This window comes from Oncorhynchus tshawytscha, linkage group LG31, assembly GCF_018296145.1.
Source record: "Oncorhynchus tshawytscha isolate Ot180627B linkage group LG31, Otsh_v2.0, whole genome shotgun sequence".
Classification (NCBI taxonomy): domain Eukaryota; kingdom Metazoa; phylum Chordata; class Actinopteri; order Salmoniformes; family Salmonidae; genus Oncorhynchus; species Oncorhynchus tshawytscha.
Genome location: NC_056459.1, coordinates 3590740 through 3612320, shown reverse-complemented (window position 1 = coordinate 3612320; position 21581 = coordinate 3590740). Strand labels below are relative to the sequence as shown.

General features: G+C 44.2%; 1 protein-coding gene across 2 annotated transcripts in view; it reads right to left on the bottom strand.

Annotated features, from left to right (window-relative positions):
• The window catches only part of LOC112229969 (RNA-binding motif, single-stranded-interacting protein 3-like), a 216824-nt gene that overhangs the window by 24452 nt on the left and 170791 nt on the right, over window positions 1-21581 (bottom strand). For both annotated transcript variants that reach the window (XM_024396140.2, XM_042310237.1), the window contains exons 7-9: window positions 15451-15557; window positions 5849-5892; window positions 1410-1506 (exon numbers count right to left, since the gene is read on the bottom strand). In XM_024396140.2, the coding sequence (XP_024251908.2) occupies window positions 1410-1506; window positions 5849-5892; window positions 15451-15557 (248 nt within the window). The remainder of the gene's footprint in view (window positions 1-1409; window positions 1507-5848; window positions 5893-15450; window positions 15558-21581) is intronic.

Sequence of the window (21581 nt, the reverse complement as noted above, 5' to 3'; positions counted from 1 at the left end):
CCTGAGCTTGTGTTTGATATTAAGGCAGCCAGAACACAGCAGGGCAGACCGCATGGCTAGACCAGGAAGTGGATGGATTGTCCACTGTCACGTGACAAAGTAATCAGGATGTTTTCCCAGCGTACACAGTCCAAAGACAGACAGTCCAAAGAAAAACTGTTTACAATGGGCATTTGGCGAATTAGCCATCGTTTTAGTTTGTTTGTTATTTCCAATAAATAAATACAATTGTAAAACACACAATTCAATAAACAATAAATTATCTGCATCTGAGCAGATTATATGTAATAGTAGCCAATAAAAAAAGTGCAAAAGGCTTCATATTTTCTACCACAAAGAACTGAAATCATATAATTTTGGCCACAAGTGATTCCTTTGTCTCATACCGTATGCTTTGCTTCCTGCCTGCTCTACTCTTTGTACTTGAGCAGAAGATGGAGGACTCACCTTGCCTGTAGCTGCCTGGCTGAAGGGCAATATTATCAGGAAGTGGTCGTGGCCAATATTGAAACTGTGAGGATTAATATTCCTCAAAAACCAGGCCATTGTTTTTGATAAATCAATTTGGGAAGCCTTCGGAACGCGGATTAGCGCAGCGCTCTAGCCCACTTCTCACCCCAGCACTGGACCTGAGTTTTAATCAGACATTTCTGAAAGGCGGACAAGCCAACCTTCACCAACCAACCCCCTTCCCTCTCTCTTTCCTTCTCTGTCTTTATCTCTCTCTCTCTCTCTCTCTCTCTCCCTATCGCTCTCTCTCCAACGCTCTCTCTTTCTTGCTCTCTCACTCTCTGATTCCATCTCTCTCACTCTCTTGTTCCATCTCTCTCTCTCCCTGTCGCTCTCCCTCTTTCTGCATTCTAATCAGCATCAATGATAAACAGCGAGTGCTCTAGGGGGAAAGTGGAGGTGAACTGAACAGTGTCTCTTCCCTTCTGCTTGTTGCAGTCAAACATCTGGAGGTGCTTGAAATTGTGCGTGTTTAGAAATGGAAACGCTCTGTTTCACATAGTTCCAGGGATCAACTGGGATGCAAAGTGTGGAATTCAGTTAGCAGGAAAAAGGGATGTAAAATTACTACGAAAGGTATGACAGCTTGAAAAAGCTTGAAAAGCACAACAGGGTCAGGACAGCGAGGGAGAAACTGTTTGTTTTTTCCCAACACTCTAATTCCTATCGGGCGTTGCTTTTCTGACCCCCCCAGTCTATTTCCTTCTCATTTTTCGAGACTTTCCGTCTGTTGTGTTTTCATCCCAGCGTCATTGGCAAACCAATGAGGAAAGCTTCAAAGTTACGAATCTCCGAGAGTCTCTTGCTGTTTTCCAGCCCCACAGCTTGCCCATCTCCCAGCCAGTCACCAGCCGCCCCGCGGTTATCTCCCTCTGGGTACACTCCAGTATACCACTCACCTGATATGTGGAGACGGGGGAAGCAGCGATGAAGGGCGTGATGGACGTCTGTGCGATCATGCGGTTGGTGGCGATACTGTAAGGCGAGGTGTAGAACCTGGGGAGGAGAGAGGAAACAGAGCAGGTGAAAGGGAGGTCAGACCCTGGGTACTGGATGACACTATAGATCTCTATGCATTACAACTGTTTGCATTGAAATATCGGGGATGATCATGGTTATTAAGTGCCTATTAAGGTTTAATTAAAATGATAGGTTAGGGAACTACTGTTTCCAAAAGCTGATTGGGAATTAACATTCATTTATAGACAGTATGTGAGGACATTTTTGTGTGTTTCCGCCTTAGGCTTTTTATGTACTAACCTCTAATTGAACCACATGAAATCTTTTCCACACATATTCCTCGAGCCAGTCCATCTCCACATAAGGACTGGAATGAACCCATACAACAGATAACACTCTCTCTACTAAAATACCTTTTATGTCCATTGATCCATGCACACCAATAAACACACCCACATAGTCGTCTATGGTCAGTCTTTGAGGGCCGTACAGACAGAGCTTCCTACATGTGGGTATAGCTCTTCATTGTCTTGTTTCATCCTTTTGCCTGCTCAAATCAAACACCACGCAATATATTGTGTTTCGTGGGGGCGCATAAAAGTTTCACGAAGCGTCTTATGGCTTCTCGATTGAAAAGTCTGGTTTTATCAGGTCAAAAATGGAGCTTTGTCGTCGCATAAAAAATGTGTGTCTGTGTTTTCGCCCCGAGCAATAAGGCTATACCATGTTGGCTGGCTTAGACTGATGGCTGACTTCAATCCACAGTGTTTGGGAAAACTCAATGCATTTAAAGAAGGCTATTCCAAAGTGTTGAGTTTGGCTCTTGGGGAAAGAGCTGGCGGGCTACTTTAACATCCCTGGGTGTCATTTTTATCCCCTCGCTGGTTAAGTGCAATGTTATACCACTCCTCTGTTGGTAGAACATGGTGCTTGCAACGCCAAAATATGGGGTTCGATTCATGGGATCAAGTACCCTTTTGTAAAATGTAAGTCACTTTGGATAAAGGCGTTTGCTAAATGGCATATATTACATTTATATATTATGATACAACTATCATGTTTGGGCTTTGTACAAAGGTTACATATACAGTACCAGTCAAAATTTTGGACACACAGTTGATGATTCAAGGGTTTTTCTTTAGTTTTACTATTCTCTACATTGTAGAATAATAGTGAAGACATCAAAACTATGAAAAAACATATGGAATCAGGTAATAACCAAAAAAGTATTACAAATAAATATATATATTTCAGATTCTTCAAAGTAGCCACCCTTTGCCTTGATGACAGCTTTGCCCACTCTTGGCATTCTCTCAAACAGCTTCATGAGGAATGCTTTTCCAACAGACTTGAATGAATTCCCACATATGCTAAGCACTGGTTGGCTGCTTTTCCTTCACTGCAGTCCAACTAATCTCAAACCATCTCAATTGGGTTGAGGTCGGGTGGTTGTGGAGGCCAGGTCATCTGATGCAGCACCATCACTCTCCTTCTTGGTCAAATAGCTCTTACACAGCCTGGAGGTGTGCTTTGGGTCATTGTTGGGTTGAAAAACAAATGATAGTCCCACTAAGCGCAAACCAGTAGGGATGGCGTATCGCTGCAGAATGCTGTGGTAGCCATGCTGGTTAAGTGTGCCTTGAATTCTAAAATAAATCACAGACAGTGTCACCAGCAAAGCACCCCCACATCATCACACCTCCTCCATGCTTCACGGTGGGAACTGCAAATATGGAGATCATCCGTCTCACAAAGACACAGCAGTCGGAACCAAAAAAGGAAAGATTTCCACCTGTCTAATGTCCATTGCACATGTTTCTTGGTCCAAGCAAGTCTCTTCTTCTTAATGGTGTACTTTAGTAGTGGTTTCTTTGCGGCAATTCAACTATGAAGGCCTGATTCACACAATCCTATCTGAACAGTTGATGTTGAGAAGTGTCTGTTACTTGAACTCCGTGAAGCATTTATTTGGGCTGCAATATGAGGTGCAATTAACTCTAATGAACTTATCGTCTGCAGCAGAGGTAACTCTGGGACCTTCCTTTCCTGTAGCGGTCGTCATGAGAGCCAGTTTTATCATAGCGCTTGATGGTTTTTGCAACTGCGCTTGAAGAAACTTTCAAAGTTCTTGAAATGTTCCGGATTGACTGACCATGTCTTAAAGTAATGATGGACTATTGCTTCTCTTTGCTTATTTGAGCTGTTCTTGCCATAATTTTTATTTTACCAAATAGGGCTAACTTCTGTAAACCACCCCTACCTTGTCACAACACAACTGATTGGCTCAAACACATTAAGAAGGAAAGAAATTCCACAAATTAACTTTTAACAAGGCACATCTGTTAATTGAAATGCATTCCAGGTGACTGCCTCATGAAGCTGGTTGAGAGAATGCCAATAGTATGCTGTCATCAAGGCAAAGGGTGGCTAATTTGAAGAATCTCAAATATAATATATATTGTGATTTGTTGAATACTTTTTTGGTTACTACATGATTCCATATGTATTATTTCAGAATGTTGATGTCTTCATTATTATTTTACAATGTAGAAAATAATAAAAAATAAAGAAAAACCCTGGAATGAGTAGCTGTGTCCAAACTTTTGACTGGTACTGTAATTATAAAATTGAAAAGCCTTACTACTTACAGTAGATTCTGTATTGCTATCTTCAACACTATTCCTCAATTAATTTTATGCGTTGAAATCTTGGATTAAAATGACTAACAATGACTTGAACTAGAGGTGGAATAAAAAAACATGACCTCACGAAACGTGTGGTGTGTTGTTTCTCCAGCTGTTAATATTTGTCTGAAAATGCCAAGGAAATACAGGCTTTAAAAGGCCCAGTGCAGACAAACACTTTTCCTGTGCTTCAGCCACACCCTTTGCTGACAGGTGTATAAAATTAAGCACACCGCCATTCAATCTCCATAGACAAACATTATATAGGTGGCACCGTCATAGGATTCCACCTATCCAACAAGTCAGTTCGTCAAATTTCTGCCCTGCTAGGGCTGCCCCGGTCAACTAGAAGTGCTGCTATTGTGAAGTGGAAAGGTCTAGGAGCAACAACTGCTCTGCGAAGTGGTAGGCCACAAAAGCTCACACAACGGGACTGCCAAGTGCTGAAGCATGTAGCGCGTAAAAATAATCTGTCCTCGGTTGCAACTCCCACTACCAAGTTCCAAACTGCCTCTGGAAGCAACGTCAGCACAATAACTGTTTGTCTGGAGCTTCATGAAATGGGTTTCCATGGCCGAGCTCGCCGCCATTGGACTCTGGAGCAGTGGAAAAGCGGTCTCTGGAGTGATGAATCACGTTTCACCGTCTGGCAGTCCGACAGACAAATCTGGGTTTGGCGGATGCCAAGAGAACGCTACCTGCCCCAATGCATAGTGCCAACTGTAAAGTATGGTGGAGGAGGAATAATGGTCTGGGGTTGTTTTTCATGGTTCTGGCTAGGCCCCTTAGTTTCGGTGAAGGGAAATCTTAACGCTACAGCATACAATGACATTCTAGACGATTGTGTGCATCCAACTTTTTGGGCCACAGTTTGGGGAAGGCCCTTTCCTGTTTCAGCATGACAATGCCCTTGTGCGCAAAGCAAGGTCCATACAGAAATGTTTTGTCAAGATCAGTGTGGAAGAACTTGACTGGCATGCACAGAGCCCTAACCTCAACCCCATCAAACACCTTTGGGATGAATTGGAACGCCGACTGCGAGCCAGGCCTAATCGCTTAACATCAGTGCCCGACCTCACTAACGCTCGTGGCTGAATGGAAGCATGTCCCCGCAGCAATGTTCCAACATCTAGTGGAAAGCCTTCACAGATGTGGCTGTTATAGCAGAAAAGAGAAAAAATATTCTCCATATACTGTATCTACACACCACTCTTGCAAATCTACTAAATGGCCACTGTGCTATTCTCCATGTTTCCTCTAACTTAAACGTTGATGTCGGGCCTCATAATTACAGCGTACCGTTACGGTTCTAAAATGGCCAGTGCTGTATCTAATGAGATGCTATTCATTCACCCAGTCTTATTCCATGGTCATTGAGATAAGTGCTTCAGGAAGCAGGGAGTGAGGGAGAAGCTTCCTGTCACAGACTGAGGCCACATTGAGGCTCTCCTCCCCTTCCTGTTACAGCACACAGCGAAAAATAGAACACTTTGTTAGGCCATTCATTTCCATGGCACCCCTTAGTACACCGACACGGAAGGCACGCATACACACACACAATCAGAGTCACAGACAAAGGGACAGGAACACACGCAGGCAACCAGGCATGAAAGCATGCAGGCACGCATGGACAAAAACCTGAGACCTATCACCACTGTATCTCTTAAAGATTATTTAAATAGATTGACTCTTACCCATTCTGCATAGCAGCAGGATCATATGTTAACTGCATACCAGTCTGCAACACAAGAGAGACGAGACATATCACAGGTTAATCATTGAATTTCAAATTTAAGTCAGCATAATGAACAGGTTTTGAGATATAGGAAACAAAAAGGGATTTCGATACACTTTATGCATATGGGACAATGATCGACGCAAGCCTTTTAGAGACAGAGAGGTGGAGACAGAGAGAAAGAAGAGAGGAATGACGGTGAGTGTATGCATGAAAGTGTGTGAGGTCCTTGTATATCTTCCTCTTTCTCACCCTCTCTCGTTTCGTTCCCATCTCTCTCTTTTCTCTCCCTCTCTCCCTGCAACCTGTCATCTGCATTCCTGAAGCCTCTCTCCCAGAGGAGGCCTAATCCCATTTATTTTAACTGGAACCTGCTGACGACAGCAGATTTCATCAGCACGCTTTCCAGCTCTCTCCCTGTCCCCATCTCTCTCATTCTCCCCCCCTCTCTCTCCCCCTCTCTCTTCCCCTCTCTGTCTTTCTCTACCCTAACTCTTTCTCTCCATACCTCTTACTCCCTCATTCCTTCAGGAGGGTTGTGTGAGCTAAAAGGCAGGAATGACCCTCAGGAACTAGGGGGGGATCAGTGTACATGGACATCACCCACGTGAGTGAGGGAGAAACAGAGATCCAATGAACGCAACACCGGATGCATAAGCCCTTAGTGACACGGCCACTGCGGATGTGTGCGGTATTAGCATAATATACAGTAGGCCTGTGTGTGGTCATTCATGTGAGTGTGTTTGAGTGCGAGTATGAGTGTTTGCATTTGAGAGATGTTTGAGTGTTGGGGGGGGGGTCTGCATTTGATAGTATGCATGTGCACATATATACAGTTAAAGTCGGAAGTTTACATACACCTTAGCCAAATACATTTAAACTCAGTTTTCCACAATTCCTGAAATTTAGTAAAAATTCCCTGTCATAGGTCAGTTAGGACTTAATTTTAAGAACATAAAATGTCAGAATAATAGTAGAGAGAATGATTTATTTCAGCTTTTATTTCTTTCATCACATTCCCAGTGGGTCAGAAGTTTACATACACTCAATTAGTTATGGGTAGCATTGCCTTTAAATTGTTTCTCATGGTCTGAGAGTCTTTAGGTGCTTTTTGGCAAACTTCTAGTGGGCTGTCATGTGCCTTTTTACTGAGGAGCGTCTTCTGTCTGGCCACTCTACCATAAAGGCCAGAGATGGTTGTCCTTCTGGAAGGTTCTTTCATCTTCACAGAGGAACTCTGGAGCTCTGTCAGAGTGACCATCGGGTTCTTGGTCACCTCACTGACCAAGGCCCTTCTCGACCTCATGGCTTAGTTTCTGTGGGACATTATATAAACAGGTGTGTGCCTGTTTATATAATGATGTCCAACCAATTGAATTTACCACAGGTAGACTCCAATCAAGTTGTAGAAACAACTCAAGGATGATAAATGGAAACAGGATGCATTTCGAGTCTCATAGCAAAAGGTCTGAATACTTATGTAAATTAGATATGTTTTTATTTTTAATACATTTGCTAAAATTTCTAAAAACCTGTTTTTGCTTTGTCATTATGGGATATTGTGTGTAGATTAATGAGCAAATACAATTATTTTTTCCATTTTAGAATAAGGCTGTAACGTAACCAAATGTGGAAAAGGTAAAGGGGTTTGAATACTTTACAAATGCACTGTGTATACAGTATACATACGCTGGACAAAAATGTAAACGCAACATGCAACAATTTCAACGATTTTACTGAGTTAAAGTTCATATAAGAAAATCATTCAATTTAAATAAATTCATTAAGCCCTAATCTATGGATTTCACATAATTGGTCAAAGGCGCAGTCATGGGTGGGCTTGGGCGTGCATAAGCCTACCTACTGGGGAGCCAGGCCCAGCCAATCAGAATGAGTATGTCCCCACAAAAGGGCTTTATTACAGAAATAAATACTCCTGCTATCCGTGTGGCTGGTCTCAGATGATCCCACAGGTAAAGAAGCCAGATGTTGAGGTGGTGGTTACACATGGTCTACGGTTGTGAGGCCAGTTGGATGTACTGCCAAATTCTCTATAACAATGTTGGAGGCAGCTTATGGTAGAGAAATTAACATACAATTATCTGGCAACAGCTTGGTTGGACATTCCTGCAGTTAGCATGCCAATTACACGCTCCCTCAAAACTTGAGACATCTGTGGCATTGTGACAGAACTGCACATTTTAGAGTGGCCTTTTATTGTCCCCAGCACAATGTGCACCTGTGTAATGATCATGCTGTTTAATGAGCTTCTTGATAAGCCACACCTGACAAGTGGATAGATTATATTGGCAAAGGAGAAATGCTCAGTAACAGGGTTGTAAACAAATTTGAGAGAATTAAGCTTTAATTTCAGCTCATGAAACATGGGACCAACACTTTACATGTTGTGTTTATATTTTTGTTCAGTATATGTGCCTGTATGTTCCACTAACAGGGAGTCTGTGTACTGGTATGTTTTTCTGAGTTAGGGTTGAATATTTTTCCAGTATTTTACAAATGTTCTATCCTGAGAATAAATCATTTTTCTCCCGGGTAACCCGGTATTTCCCGTCAAAAGTGTCATTCAAAGCATTATAAAACGTCTGTCTGGATTAGAGGTTGACCGATTATGATTTTTCAACGCCGATACCGATTATTGGAGGACCAAAAAAAGGCGATAACGATTAAATCGGCCGATTTTTTAAAATGTATTTGTAATAATGACAATTACAACAATACTGAATTAACACTTATTTTAACTTAATATAATACATCAATAAAAATCTATTTAGCCTCCAATAAACATTTAGGTTGTAGTTATTATAGGAATTATAGGACTATTTCTCTCTATACCATTTGTATTTCATATACCTTTGACTATTGGATGTTCTTATAGGCACTTTAGTATTGCCAGTGTAACAGTATAGCTTCCGTCCCTCTCCTCGCCCCTACCTGGGCTCGAACCAGGAACACATCGACAACAACCACACTCGAAGCAGCGTTACCCATCGCTCCACAAAAGCCGCGGCCCTTGCAGAGCAAGGGGAACAACTACTCAAAGTCTCAGAGCGAGAGACGTTTGAAACGCTGTTAGCGCGCACCCCGCTAACTAGCTAGCCATTTCACATCGGTTACACCAGCCATTAGGCTGAAAGGCTTGCAAAGAGCTGCTGGCACGAAGAGATGCTGGCACGAAAGTGCTGTCTGAATGAATGCTTACGAGCCTGCTGCTGCCTACACCACTCAGTCAGACTGCTCTATCAAATCATAGACTTAATTATAACATGATAACACACAGAAATATGAGCCTTTGGTCATTAATATGGTCAAATCCGGAAACTATCATTTTGAAAATAAAACGTTTATTATTTCAGTGAAATACGGAACCGTTCGGTATTTTATCTAACGGGTGGCATCTAAATATTCTTGTTACATTGCACAATGTATGTTTGACATTATGTTATATCATAATTACGTAAAATTCTGGCAAATTAGTTCGCAATGAGCCAGGCAGGTGGTTAGAGCGTTGGACTAGTTAACTGTAAGGTTGCAAGATTGGTTCCCCCGAGCTGGCAGTTAACCCACTGTTCTTAACTGACTTGCCTAGTTAAATAAAAGGTATAAAAATATATATGTATTTTTTTAAATCGGCAAAATCGGCGCCCAAAAATACCGATTTCCGATTGTTATGAAAACTTGAAATCGGCCCTAATTAATCGGCCATTCGACCTCTAGTCTGGATTTGATTAGAGCTTTGATAAAAAATGTAAGCCTGATGCTACTGGAGCCTGATGAGCCATACATTAAATACATTTTATGAGCCCTACATTTAAGACATTTAACGTGCGCAAGCCCAAAAAAGACCAAATGATTGTGCCATTATTCAATACATACAGTATATGATAGGCTCCTACTGCACATTAAACATGACAGCAAAACACAAGATAGATGTAGCTAGTTATATGCTCTATTGGGTAAATGAACGAAACTAGCACTCGTAGGCTAATCTATTTGAGTGTAAACTGTATTACCGTACCGTATTGTATTATACTGTACTATATGGACTGGAAGTACACACATTGTTCAAACCATGATAAAGCAGGGAGAGAACATGCGATTCCATACTGAGACGGCTGTCTTGTCCCCACCCTGAGCGTTGATAATTCATCACGCAGAGGCCGCAAAGAAGCCAGATTTAGACATTGCATATCATTTAACAGTTCCATTTCACACCATGCTGTTCATATACATCATTTATTGTAATTTAAGGGTTTCTGGCAGTTTTTCATCCCGGGAAAAGAGAGTGGTTTTGGGTGGTAAATCCCAGTAAATCTTGGTTCCCGCCATTCAACCCTAGTCGGAGTGTATGCATCTGCATCACGGTATGTAATGCACTGCATGGTTCACTGTGTGCCTGAGTCTATATGTTCATGTCTGTGTGTGTATGCGTCTGCCTCTGTCTGCATGCCCAAGTCTATGTGTCTGCATCTGTGGCCTATGTGTCTGCATCTGTCTGCATGCCCAGGTCTATGTGTCTGCATCTGTCTGCATGCCCAGGTCTATGTGTCTGCATCTGTCTGCATGCCCAGGTCTATGTGTCTGCATCTGTCTGCATGCCCTCTATGTGTCTGCATCTGTCTGCATGCCCAGGTCTATGTCTGCATCTGTCTGCATCTATGTGTCTGCATCTGTCTGCATGCCCAGTGTCTGCATCTGTCTGCATGCCCAGGTCTATGTGTCTGCATCTGTCTGCATGCCCAGGTCTATGTGTCTGCATCTGTCTGCATGCCCAGGTCTATGTGTCTGCATCTGTCTGCATGCCCAGGTCTATGTGTCTGCATCTGTCTGCATGCCCAGGTCTATGTGTCTGCATCTGTGCATGTGCTTCAGTGTGTGTATGTGTTTACTTTGTGGGCCTTCACAAAGTATTCACACCCCTTGACTTTTTCCACATTTTGTTGTGTTACAGACTGAATTTAAAAACAGAGATGTTGTATCACTGGCCTACACACAACACCCCATAATGTCAAATTAGAATTCTGTTTTTAGAAATAAGTATTCTACTCTTTTGTTATGGCAAGCTTGAAAAAAGCTTCAGGAGAAGTCACATAACACGTTGCATGGACTCACTCTGTGTGCAGTAATTTTTGAATGACTACCTCATCTCTGTACCTCACACATGAAATAATCTGTAAGTTCCCTCAGTAGAGCAGTGAATTTCAAACACAGATTCAACCACAACAACCAGGAAGGGCACCTATTGGTAGATGGGTAAAAAGAAGAAGAAATGAAATTTATGTTCTGAATACAAAGCGTTATTGCTTGGAGCAAATCCAACACATCACTGACTACAACTCTTCATATTTTCAAGCATAGTTGTGGATGTCATGGATATGCTTGTGAAGGGCAAGGACTAGGGAGTTTTTTTTTGTAGGATAAAAATAAACGGAACAGAGCTATGAACAGGCAAAATCCTAGAGGAAAACCTGGCTCGGCCTGCTTTTCCAACCGACACTGGGAGACAAATTCACCTTTCAGCAGGACAAGAACCTAAAAGACAAGGCCAAATATACACTGGAACTGCTTACCAAGACGACATTGAATGTTCCTGAGTGGCCTAGTTACAGTTTAGACTTAAATCCGCTTTAAAATCTATGGCCAGACTTGAAAATGGCTGTCAAGCAATGATCAACAGCTAACATGACAGAGCTTGAAGAATTTTATAAAGAATAATGTGCAAATATTGTACAATCCAGGTGTGCAAAGCTCTTCGAGACTTACCCAGAAAGACCCATAGCTGTAATCGCTGCCAAAAGGTGGTTGAAACATGTAATGACTTAGGGGTTGTGATACCTTATGTAAATTAGATATTGCTGTATTTCATCTCAATACATTTGCAAAACTTTCCAAAAACACGTTTTCACTTTGTCATTTGTCATTACAGGATATCGTGTGTAAACAGGTGAGAGAAAAAACAACAACATATATTTAATACATTCTGAATTCAGGCTGTAACACAACAAAACGTGGATTAAGTCAAAGGGCATGAATGCTTTCTGAAGGCACTGTACGTGATAATGGCCATCCCAGACATAGCCAGCTGTCTGGTGAGGCTGATAAGTCCCATGCGTGGTGCCCTTACTTCCATGTGTTAATGAATTCCACACCATGGCTAACTGGCTCACACAGACAGTCCCCCATAAGGGTCGGCTGCATCGCCATGACTTATTACGCATGCTGTTGGCGTGTCCGGTACAAAGAGAGAGAGAGCAAGGGAATGTGTGTGTAAGGAAAAAGAACGTGAGATGAGGACGAGAGAGAGAAAAAAAAGTGTATGTGAAAAAGATGTGTGTCTGAGTACGTGTGGGAAAGACAAATAAAAATGTACGAGAGAAAATGTGAGTATGTGAGAAAGAGAGTATGCGAGGGAGAGAAAGTGAGAGTATGTGTTTTAGAGAGGAAGTTGGAGCATGTGAGGGAGAGAAAGTGAGAGTGTCTTGGAGAGGAAGTTGGAGCATGTGAGGGAGAGAAAGTGACAGTCCGTGAGGGAGAGAAAGTGACAGTACGCGAGGGAGAGAATGTGACAGTATGTGTTTTGGAGAGGAAGTTGGAGCATGTGAGGGAGAGAAAGTGACAGTACGTGAGAGAGAGAAAGTGACAGTACGCGAGGGAGAGAAAGTGACAGTACGCGAGGGAGAGAAAGTGACAGCACGCGAGGGAGAGAAAGTGACCGTACGCGAGGGAGAGAAAGTGACAGTGCGTGAGGGAGAGAAAGTGACAGTACGTGAGGGAGAGAAAGTGAGAGTATGTGTCTTGGAGAGGAAGTTGGAGCATGTGAGGTAGAGAAAGTGAGAGTGTCTTGGAGAGGAAGTTGGAGCATGTGAGGGAGAGAAAGTGACCGTATGTGTTTTGGAGAGGAAGTTGGAGCATGTGAGGGAGAGAAAGTGACAGTACGTGAGGGAGAGAAAGTGACAGTACGCGAGGGAGAGAAAGTGACAATATGTGTTTTGGAGAGGAAGTTGGAGCATGTGAGGGAGAGAAAGTGACAGAACGTGAGGGAGAGAAAGTGACAGTATGTGTCTTGGAGAGGAAGTTGGAGCATGTGAGGGAGAGAAAGTGACAGAACGTGAGGGAGAGAAAGTGACAGTATGTGTCTTGGAGAGGAAGTTGGAGCATGTGAGGGAGAGAAAGTGCCCGTGCGTGAGGGAGAGAAAGTGACAGTACGTGAGGGAGTGAAAGTGACAGTTCGTGAGGGAGTGAAAGTTGGCCCCTCTGGCAGTTGGAAGGACACCTGTACTGGACTTGGTGTCCGGCTGTAGGTCACACAGACAGAAATACACACATACATGCACACACAGACACACACACCCTCTCTCCCAAAAACATCAGTCAGGCTTCCTTTCACACACGGGAGAACTGGGTTGTTTTGCCATTAACACTTTCCCCAAAGAGAAAGCACTTGAGCTAGTGTGATGTTGTGAGACTGTGTGTGTGTGTGTGTGTGTGTGTAACGATTTATGGTGTGTGCATATGAGTGTATGTTGTGTGTGCCCGTGTCCGTGTGAGCATGCGTGACTCAGACGAAGTACGTGTGCTTGAACCCAGGTGACTGCGTGTGTGTTTTGCATGTGTGTGTAAGACCCCATCATTCGTAAGGTGTAACGCATGTTTGAGAGAGTGTTTGCATGCCTCATAGTCACTTAGAAGAAACCTCCATTTGACTTCTGACCCCTTTTCAACGACTGACTAATCACTCTACAATGTGGTTGCTTGCTGCTCTACGGGTGCTCTACTAGACCCCTGCGTGTGTTCTGGGAGTTTGGCTGACTTCAAAAGCGGTTTTAATGGAGAACGTAGCAAACGGCGTGCTCCGGGCGGCCCTCTTCGTCTGGCCACAGAACGGGAGGCCCTCTTCGTCTGGCCACAGGGAGGGAACGGGAGGCCCTCTTCGTCTGGCCACAGAATGGGAGGCCCTCTTCGTCTGGCCACAGAACGGGAGGCCCTCTTCATCTGGCCACAGAACGGGAGGCCCTCTTCGTCTGGCCACAGAACGGGAGGCCCTCTTCGTCTGGCCACAGAACGGGAGGCCCTCTTCGTCTGGCCACAGAACGGGAGGCCCTCTTCGTCTAGCCACAGAACGGGAGGCCCTCCACAGAACGGGAGGCCCTCTAGCCACAGAACGGGAGGCCCTCTTCATCTAGCCACAGAACGGGAGGCCCCTGGTGAAGGATTGGAGAGTGTCTGATAAACAGACTCACATATGAAACCGACCTCCCAGCGCTGGCTGTGCTGCTGATCAATGACTGTGGGGGGGCCTCGTTGACACGTAAGTACACACACACACACACACACACACACGAACAAACGTGCGCGCACACACATGAACGAACACACAAAGGCCCCAACAACACCAGCACTTAAGCCTCCACCAGCCACTCACTCATGTCCTTAACCAGAGTAATGGGAAGCAAGGAGGGAGGGAGGGAGGGATGCAAGACTCTTCCTAGCTGTTGAGCCTGAGGACATGGGAGGGCCTTTTTACGGAGATAAAAACACGAACCATGTTGTTAATCTGCATGCGAGACGTAGTTGGGCGAGAGGCGAGCCTTTTAATCTAAGGAGGGCAGCAGATTTCATCAGCACGCTGTGTGGGGAGGAGAGGGGAGATGAGAGAGAGCCAGTGTTTTGGTGTATTCTGTCTATTCTCGTGATGCTGCCTCTCTTCTTTTCTCCTTTCTTCTCTCTTCCTCTTTCCAGATGCTGCACACACACACACACACACACACACACACCCCTCTCACCTCGCGTCAAGTGTAGCCAGCTAACCCTGTCAGTGTGTGAGGCTCTGTAGCAACATGGTGTTAGGGCAAACAGGCCTCACTGGGCTCGGCGTTTGGTCTGCTGAGTCTGTGATGGACACGCACACTCGCACACACACAGTATATTACACACAACCATTACACACACAACCAACAAAGCAGACAAACTGGAGGGTATGTTGTCTCCTGAAAGACACACAGTCAGGCCCATCTCCACAGAGAGCCTATATCTTGTTCTTTCCTTTCTACCTTGCAGCTTCAGCACAACTGTCAGGCCCTGCAAGTTCATATTCTCCGTAGTGCGTAGAACCGCATGAAAAACCCTCCGACTGCCCTTCCCATTGCAGGTTGCTACTGCGGAACATGTTAGGTATCCAATATCTAGGCCCAAACTACTATGAACCATGGGTGGAGCACCTATATGTTCGGCACTCATACAACCTTGAAATGCAATTTATATTTCTTATTTTGAAGATTTGAATCAATACTTAAAGTGCTTTTTTCAACCTTTTTTCACTGCCAGCGCCAACCTTAAACATGGGAGACAGACGGTCATGTTTTACATGGACCTAAATTACCCCTTATTAAGACTTCCATTACCTCAGTGGTTAAATGCCTGCCTTTGAGCCAAACGTCTTTCCAGTGCCATGAGTAGGTGGTATGTAATGCAGGGTTAATGGAAACTGCCAGATGGCTGTACCTGTGGAACCAAAATGGCAGCTGTAATGAGTCAGTGGCTTACCTCGCCTTCCCTGTGCCACGGCCGCCCGTTCTGTGGGTACTTGCTCTGGCTCTGGCGTTTCTTCTGCCCTCCGTCTGCGAATTTGCACAGCAAAGGCTCATTGGGGGCTGCAGAGAGATAGAGAGGGAAGGGGTTAGTAAAAACAGAAATTGACGACTAAAACAGTGACCCTTATGAAGAACCCGAGCCCCTTTGAAATGTGTCTCCCTCCCTCCCTCCCTCCCTCCCCCTCCCTCCCTCCCTCCCTCCCGTGGAGTGCCTTGTGAAACTCCCAGACGCTCAGTCTTGGCAAGGCCATTCATTCCCCCAGCCACAGCCCCACTGGCAGCCCTTGAAAGAGCATAGCTGGGTATTGTTGAAATAATAATCAGAGTAATCGCTCTCGTAAATTGCTTAGAGACGGTAATGTTTCGGGAACTCTGTCAGCCAAAGCTAATTTCTGTAAGGCATTTCTCGTTCCCTCCTATACAATCCACCCTATTTTTATAGAACAGCTTTTCTGTTCGACTTTTCATCTCAATGATTTTTTCCCCCACTCTGCAACCAGCAAGGCTTCTCATCGGGCTACAAACATAAAAGTGTTTGGGTGAGAATGTTAGGACGAGTTGTTCTCTGAGTGACCACAGGAGGCAGTCTATCCATGTGCTCGCGCCAGCTGCGACAGTCAGGAAATGGGAATGGACAGAAACATTGTCAGTCACTTAGGGAGAAATATTACATGGGGTAACATAGCCATTCATCGCCTTTGTTATTTAATATCAGATCCCACACATTCACCCAGGAAGTAGCCACAAAATATGAATGGACTATACGCACACACAAGAGGAGGAAAAGGACTAAGATGAGCTAATTGCGGTTTATCAATTGACGGTTCATGGGATCTCAACTCCTCCATATGGTCCCTTATCGAGATAATCGCAGGAGCACCAAGATATAATTGCGGTAACAAGTTATGTTGTGTTTCCTGTGTGACACGTAAGTTCTTAGAGACAACTCTCTAAAAGGCCATATTCTCACACTACTTCTGAAGCAGGTGCCCTTCAGATGATGATAAAACACCTTCTGAGGAAAGACAGAGCCACTGAGGGCTGGAATGAAAGGAGGGGAAGAAAGAAAAACAGAAGAAAAAGCCCTTCTTGAGCGGTTACTCGTGAGAAACGGTTGGCTCTTTTTGGCCGGGGATCGGGAGGGCTTCAGTGTGTCCGTCCCCTTTTAGTTTTTTTTTGTGCTTGTCAGCGAGATCGGTATCTCTGTGTAGAAGGGAACTGTAGAGATGAGAGGGAGAGAGAGAGAGAGAAGTAGAGTAAGCTAGCTGAAGGATCAATCGCAAGGGCTGCGCTGCGGGCCGACGTGAGCCAGGCTTGTTCAAACGCTGTTCCATGCACCTGCCAAGCCGCGTGGACGGGCAGACGGGGCGACCTGTCATCGTGTACGCATTAGAGGCGTCCTGACGACACCAACGCAGGTGTCGTCTGTGGCGTGAGATGCTGGACAGTGAGGAAGTGACCTTTCAGCTCCCACTCCCGAATTTGACATAGACAGGAGCTTCATTGATGCTTTAATCTCAATTCCCCAGATGTTTGGGACTCAACAATAAAGTCCCTGTACACTGGAGGCAATTCAGTACACTGAGGACAAGGCCAACAACACCATGTGAATAAGAGCAACTACAGTGTCCATATCAGGACAGTCTCGGTTGAGACTGACCCAATTACTGACGAGACAGTGGCTGTCCTAATATGATCACCCTATGCAACAGAGGAACATGACAGTGACCCTTCCAGTGGAAGGTTCCCTTTGTTCCATTTCGACCATTACAATGGTCCTCCCCTCCACCAGCTTCCTCACTGTAACCTAGGTCAAGTGATGATGCAGCAGACTAACACACACAGAGGTATTATTTGTTTGCCTATTACATGAAGCGAGTGAAAAGCGGACGAGGGAGGAAAAGGTGCAAAAGAGCAGGGGATTCGGGGAACAAACTCTTGAGACTTCAACCCACAGGGGTGGAGATGTTGCTGGGACAAACAAGAAAAAAGCTTCCGAAAACTCTCTCCGACCGTCCTCTCAGGGAGGTAATTAGCAGTCTGGCTAATGTAGTGGATCCGATATGCTGCAACGCTGACGTCCCATGAGCAGGCCTCCAGGTCCCTCCAGATCCCAGAGCACAACGGCCAATTTGTTGAAAAATCAAGGCCAAAATCTTCAGCCCCTCCTTGTCTACCCTATGCGGAAAATGAAACAGAAAAGTGCATAAAGACCTACAGTACGCTGCCCATATTGTGGCTTTACTGGCTTATGGCTACAACGCTTAAATTGGCCGCCACCTCAGTCAATGTGTGCAATTCTGAGACCCCAAAAAATCCTGCATCTACCAATTTAGCACTACATAATGACAAAAAAAAATGGAGGAAAGAGGAAAATAAATTGGTCCAAGTCAACAATTGACGCTAACAAGGCACTCTACAAGAACGCTTAATTGTTCTTTATGTGCGTCGCCATAGCAACGGGTCAACAGAATTGAGAAACACAACCCCCCTCCTCTCTCTCTCTCTCTCTCTCACACACACACATTAGGTTGCCAGCACTGCAAACAGCATGAGCAGCAATGGAGGAAACATTTCACCTGGAGTCAAGTGGCTGGATTAGAAATGACCTCACTAGCTTGGATGCCGGCACATAGTCACACCAATGCTACTCTGCTTCGTTTACATCAGGCACCCTGGTTTCCTACTCCTTAACCTTTTAATGCAGTGGACTAAATCAGGGTCACACAGAGAAATTCCTGGTGGTCTTAAACAAATCTACTTTGAAACAAAAGCATTCACCTCACACACATGGTTATGGGCTTAACAAAAAGAAGACACCTGTACCATGTCAGAAATAGAGTGGAAATGTATTCAATTTTGAGTTTGCATCCCAATATTACACAGAAAACCGAAATATAACAAAACTGTTCGACAGAGAAGCACCGGATGTTCGTAATGTTATTAATTATGAAAAATATTAATAACCTTCCACTCATGAAACCAAAAAGGGCGCTTTTGGTCAATGACTGCAGGAAAGGACTAATAAGTATGTACAGTACCAGTCAAAAGTTTGGGCACACCTACTCATTCAAGGGTATTCCGTTATTTTTTAAATTATTTTCTACATTGTAGAATAAGAGTGAAGACATCAAAACTATGAAATAACACATATGGAATCATGTAGTAACCAAAAAAGTGTTAAACAAATCAAAATATATATTATATTTGAGATTCTTCAAAGTAGCCACCCTTTGCCTTGATGACAGCTTTGCATACTGATGGCATTCTCTCAACCAGCTTCATGAGGTAGTCACCTGGAATTCATTTAAATTAACAGGTGTGCCTTGTTAAAAGTTAATTTGTGGAATTTCTTTCCTTCTTAATGCGTTTGAGCCCATCGGTTGTGTTGTGACAAGGTAGGGGTGGTACACAGAAGATAGCCCTATTTGGTAAAAAAACAAGTCCAGATTATTGCAAGAACAACTCACATAGGCAAAGAAAAACGACAGTCCATCATTACTATATGACATGAAGGTCAGTCATTGCGGAACATTCCAAGAACTTTGAATGTTTCTTCAAGTGCAGTCGCAAAAACCATCAAGCGCTATGATGAAACTGGCTCTCATGGGGACCGCCACAGGAAAGGAATACCCAGAGTTACCTCTGCTGCAGAGGATAAGTTCATTAGAGTTACCAACCTCAGAAATTCCAGCCCAAATAAATGCTTCAGAGTTCAAGTAACAGACACATCTCAACATCAACTGTTCAGGGGAGTCTGCGTGAATCAGGCCTTCATGGTCTAATTGCTGCAAAGAAACAACTACTTAAGGACACCAATAAGAAGAAGAGACTTGGGCCAAGAAACATGAGCAATGGACAATAGACCGGTGGAAATCTGTCCTTTGGTCTGAGTCCAAATGTTAGATTTTAGATTCCAACCGCCGTGTCTTTGTGAGACGCAGAGAAGGTGAACGGATGATCTCTGCATGTGTGGTCCCCACCGTGAAGCATGGAGGAGGAGGTGTGATGGTGCTTTGCTGGTGACACTGTCAGTGATTTATTTAGCATTCAAGGCACACTTAACCAGCATGGCTACCACAGCATTCTGCAGTGATAAACCATCCCATTTGGTTTGCACTTAGTGGGACTATCATTTGTTTTTCAACAAGACAATGACCCAAAACACCTCCAGGCTGTGTAAGGGCTATTTGACCAATATGTGAATGAAGGAGTGCTGCATCAGATGACCTGGCCTCCACAATCACCCGACCTCAACCCAATTGAGATGGTTTGGGATGAGATGGACCGCAGAGTGAAGGAAAAGCAGCCAGCAAGTGCTCAGCATATGTGGGAACTCCTTCAAGACCGTTGGAAAAGCATTCCAGGTGAAGCTGGTCGAGAGAATGCCAAGAGTGGGCGTCATCATGGCAAAGGGTGGCTTTTTAAAAATTAGTTTAAGACTTTTTCAGTTACTACATGATTACATATGTGTTATTTCATACTTTTGATGTCTTCACTATTATTCTACAATGTAGAAAATAGTCAAAAATAAAGAAAAAGCCTTGAATGAATAGGTGCCCAAACTTTTGACTGGTACTAAATTAATCATTCAACTCTAACCCCTGATCCAGTTCAGGACTAGACTCTTGGTTCAAACAGAGCAGTACGACCAAAACTCTTCAGTATTCCATATCACAGTGAATGTACAGTGTGCAGAAAGTCTGTCAGCACTGTTACAATGAAAGCTTAAGCTACTTCCAACATCTTACGCTTCAGTTCCGTAAAACATTAACTGCTTTTTTTATGGACCGGCATCTTTAAACCAAAAACAACAGTCTTATTGGCTTTAAAATAATCTCTTGTGAATATCAATTCAGTATGCTACACGTCCGTCCTCCATTCTCCCTGTTATTCCTCAGAAGCATGTTGAACTGTACATCTGGCAGTCTGAATGGCAGAATCAATGCAGGAATGCCCAGAACTGTGTCAGGGTGGGGGCCCATTGAATCAAGCAGCTTTAAACCATCAAGCAAGTTACAAAAGAGGCCTCTCTCAAGGCAAATGCAGAGGGAGGAGGAGGCTTTGAGTCAAACCAGCATGGCCTTGTACTGTGCGGGTACAGCACTGTCAATGATAAATGGATAGAGGACTATTCATCTCTCCACAACATTATGTGCAGTTCACAGAATAGGATTCATTAAAATACAACTCTACAGTTCAACAACTCCCTCTTTTTCTCCCCAGTTCGTAACTACTATCTTGTCTCATCGCTGCCACTCCCCAACGGGCTCGGGAGAGGCGAAGTTCGAGTCGTGCGTCTTTCAAAAACATGAACCTCAAAGCAGTGCTGCTTCTTAACCCACTGCTTGCTTAACCCGGAAGCCAACCGCACCGATGTTTCGGAGGAAACACTGTTCAACTGACAACCGGAGTCAGCTTGCAGGCGCCCAGCCCGCCATAAAGACAACGTTGGGCCAATTGTGTGCCGCCCCAGTTCTGATTACTGCCTTTACTATTACTGCTTATTCGTATACATGAAAGACAATATAACTCCAGAATGAGGCTTCATTAGAATTCTGCTTCACGTTACTTCCTCCTTGCTCGGAAGAATTTCTAATAGATTATTTAAAAATGGCCTAATTAGGATCAGAATGGTTAACCTATTGATTTCAGGGAGAGTTGAATGAATCACCATCATTTTGTCAAGAGACAGAGAAAAGAAAGACAGAAAGTAAGAGAGAGACAAAGAGAAATGGAAAGGCAGACAGAGAGACAAAGATGTCTGTCTGAGTAATAAGTCTACAAAGAGGGAGAAAATCCCTACTCAGTCTGGACACCAAGAGACAATCTGGTTGAATAGTGGGGATGTGGAGGGAAGCGGCAGAGCATAAATAAGCGACCAGACAATATCCCTCATATGTAGAGGTTAACATAAGCCCCCACCACCCAAACCCCTCCTCTTCACCACTCCCCCCACCTCGTGGGCTAGACGCAGACGGCTCACCAGCCCGGCAGAAGAAGCGGCGGCCCCTCTCAAAGGGTAGGGATTTGACGGCTCTGCGTCAATAGTGCTCACAACAACGGACTTTTCTGTCGGCCTTT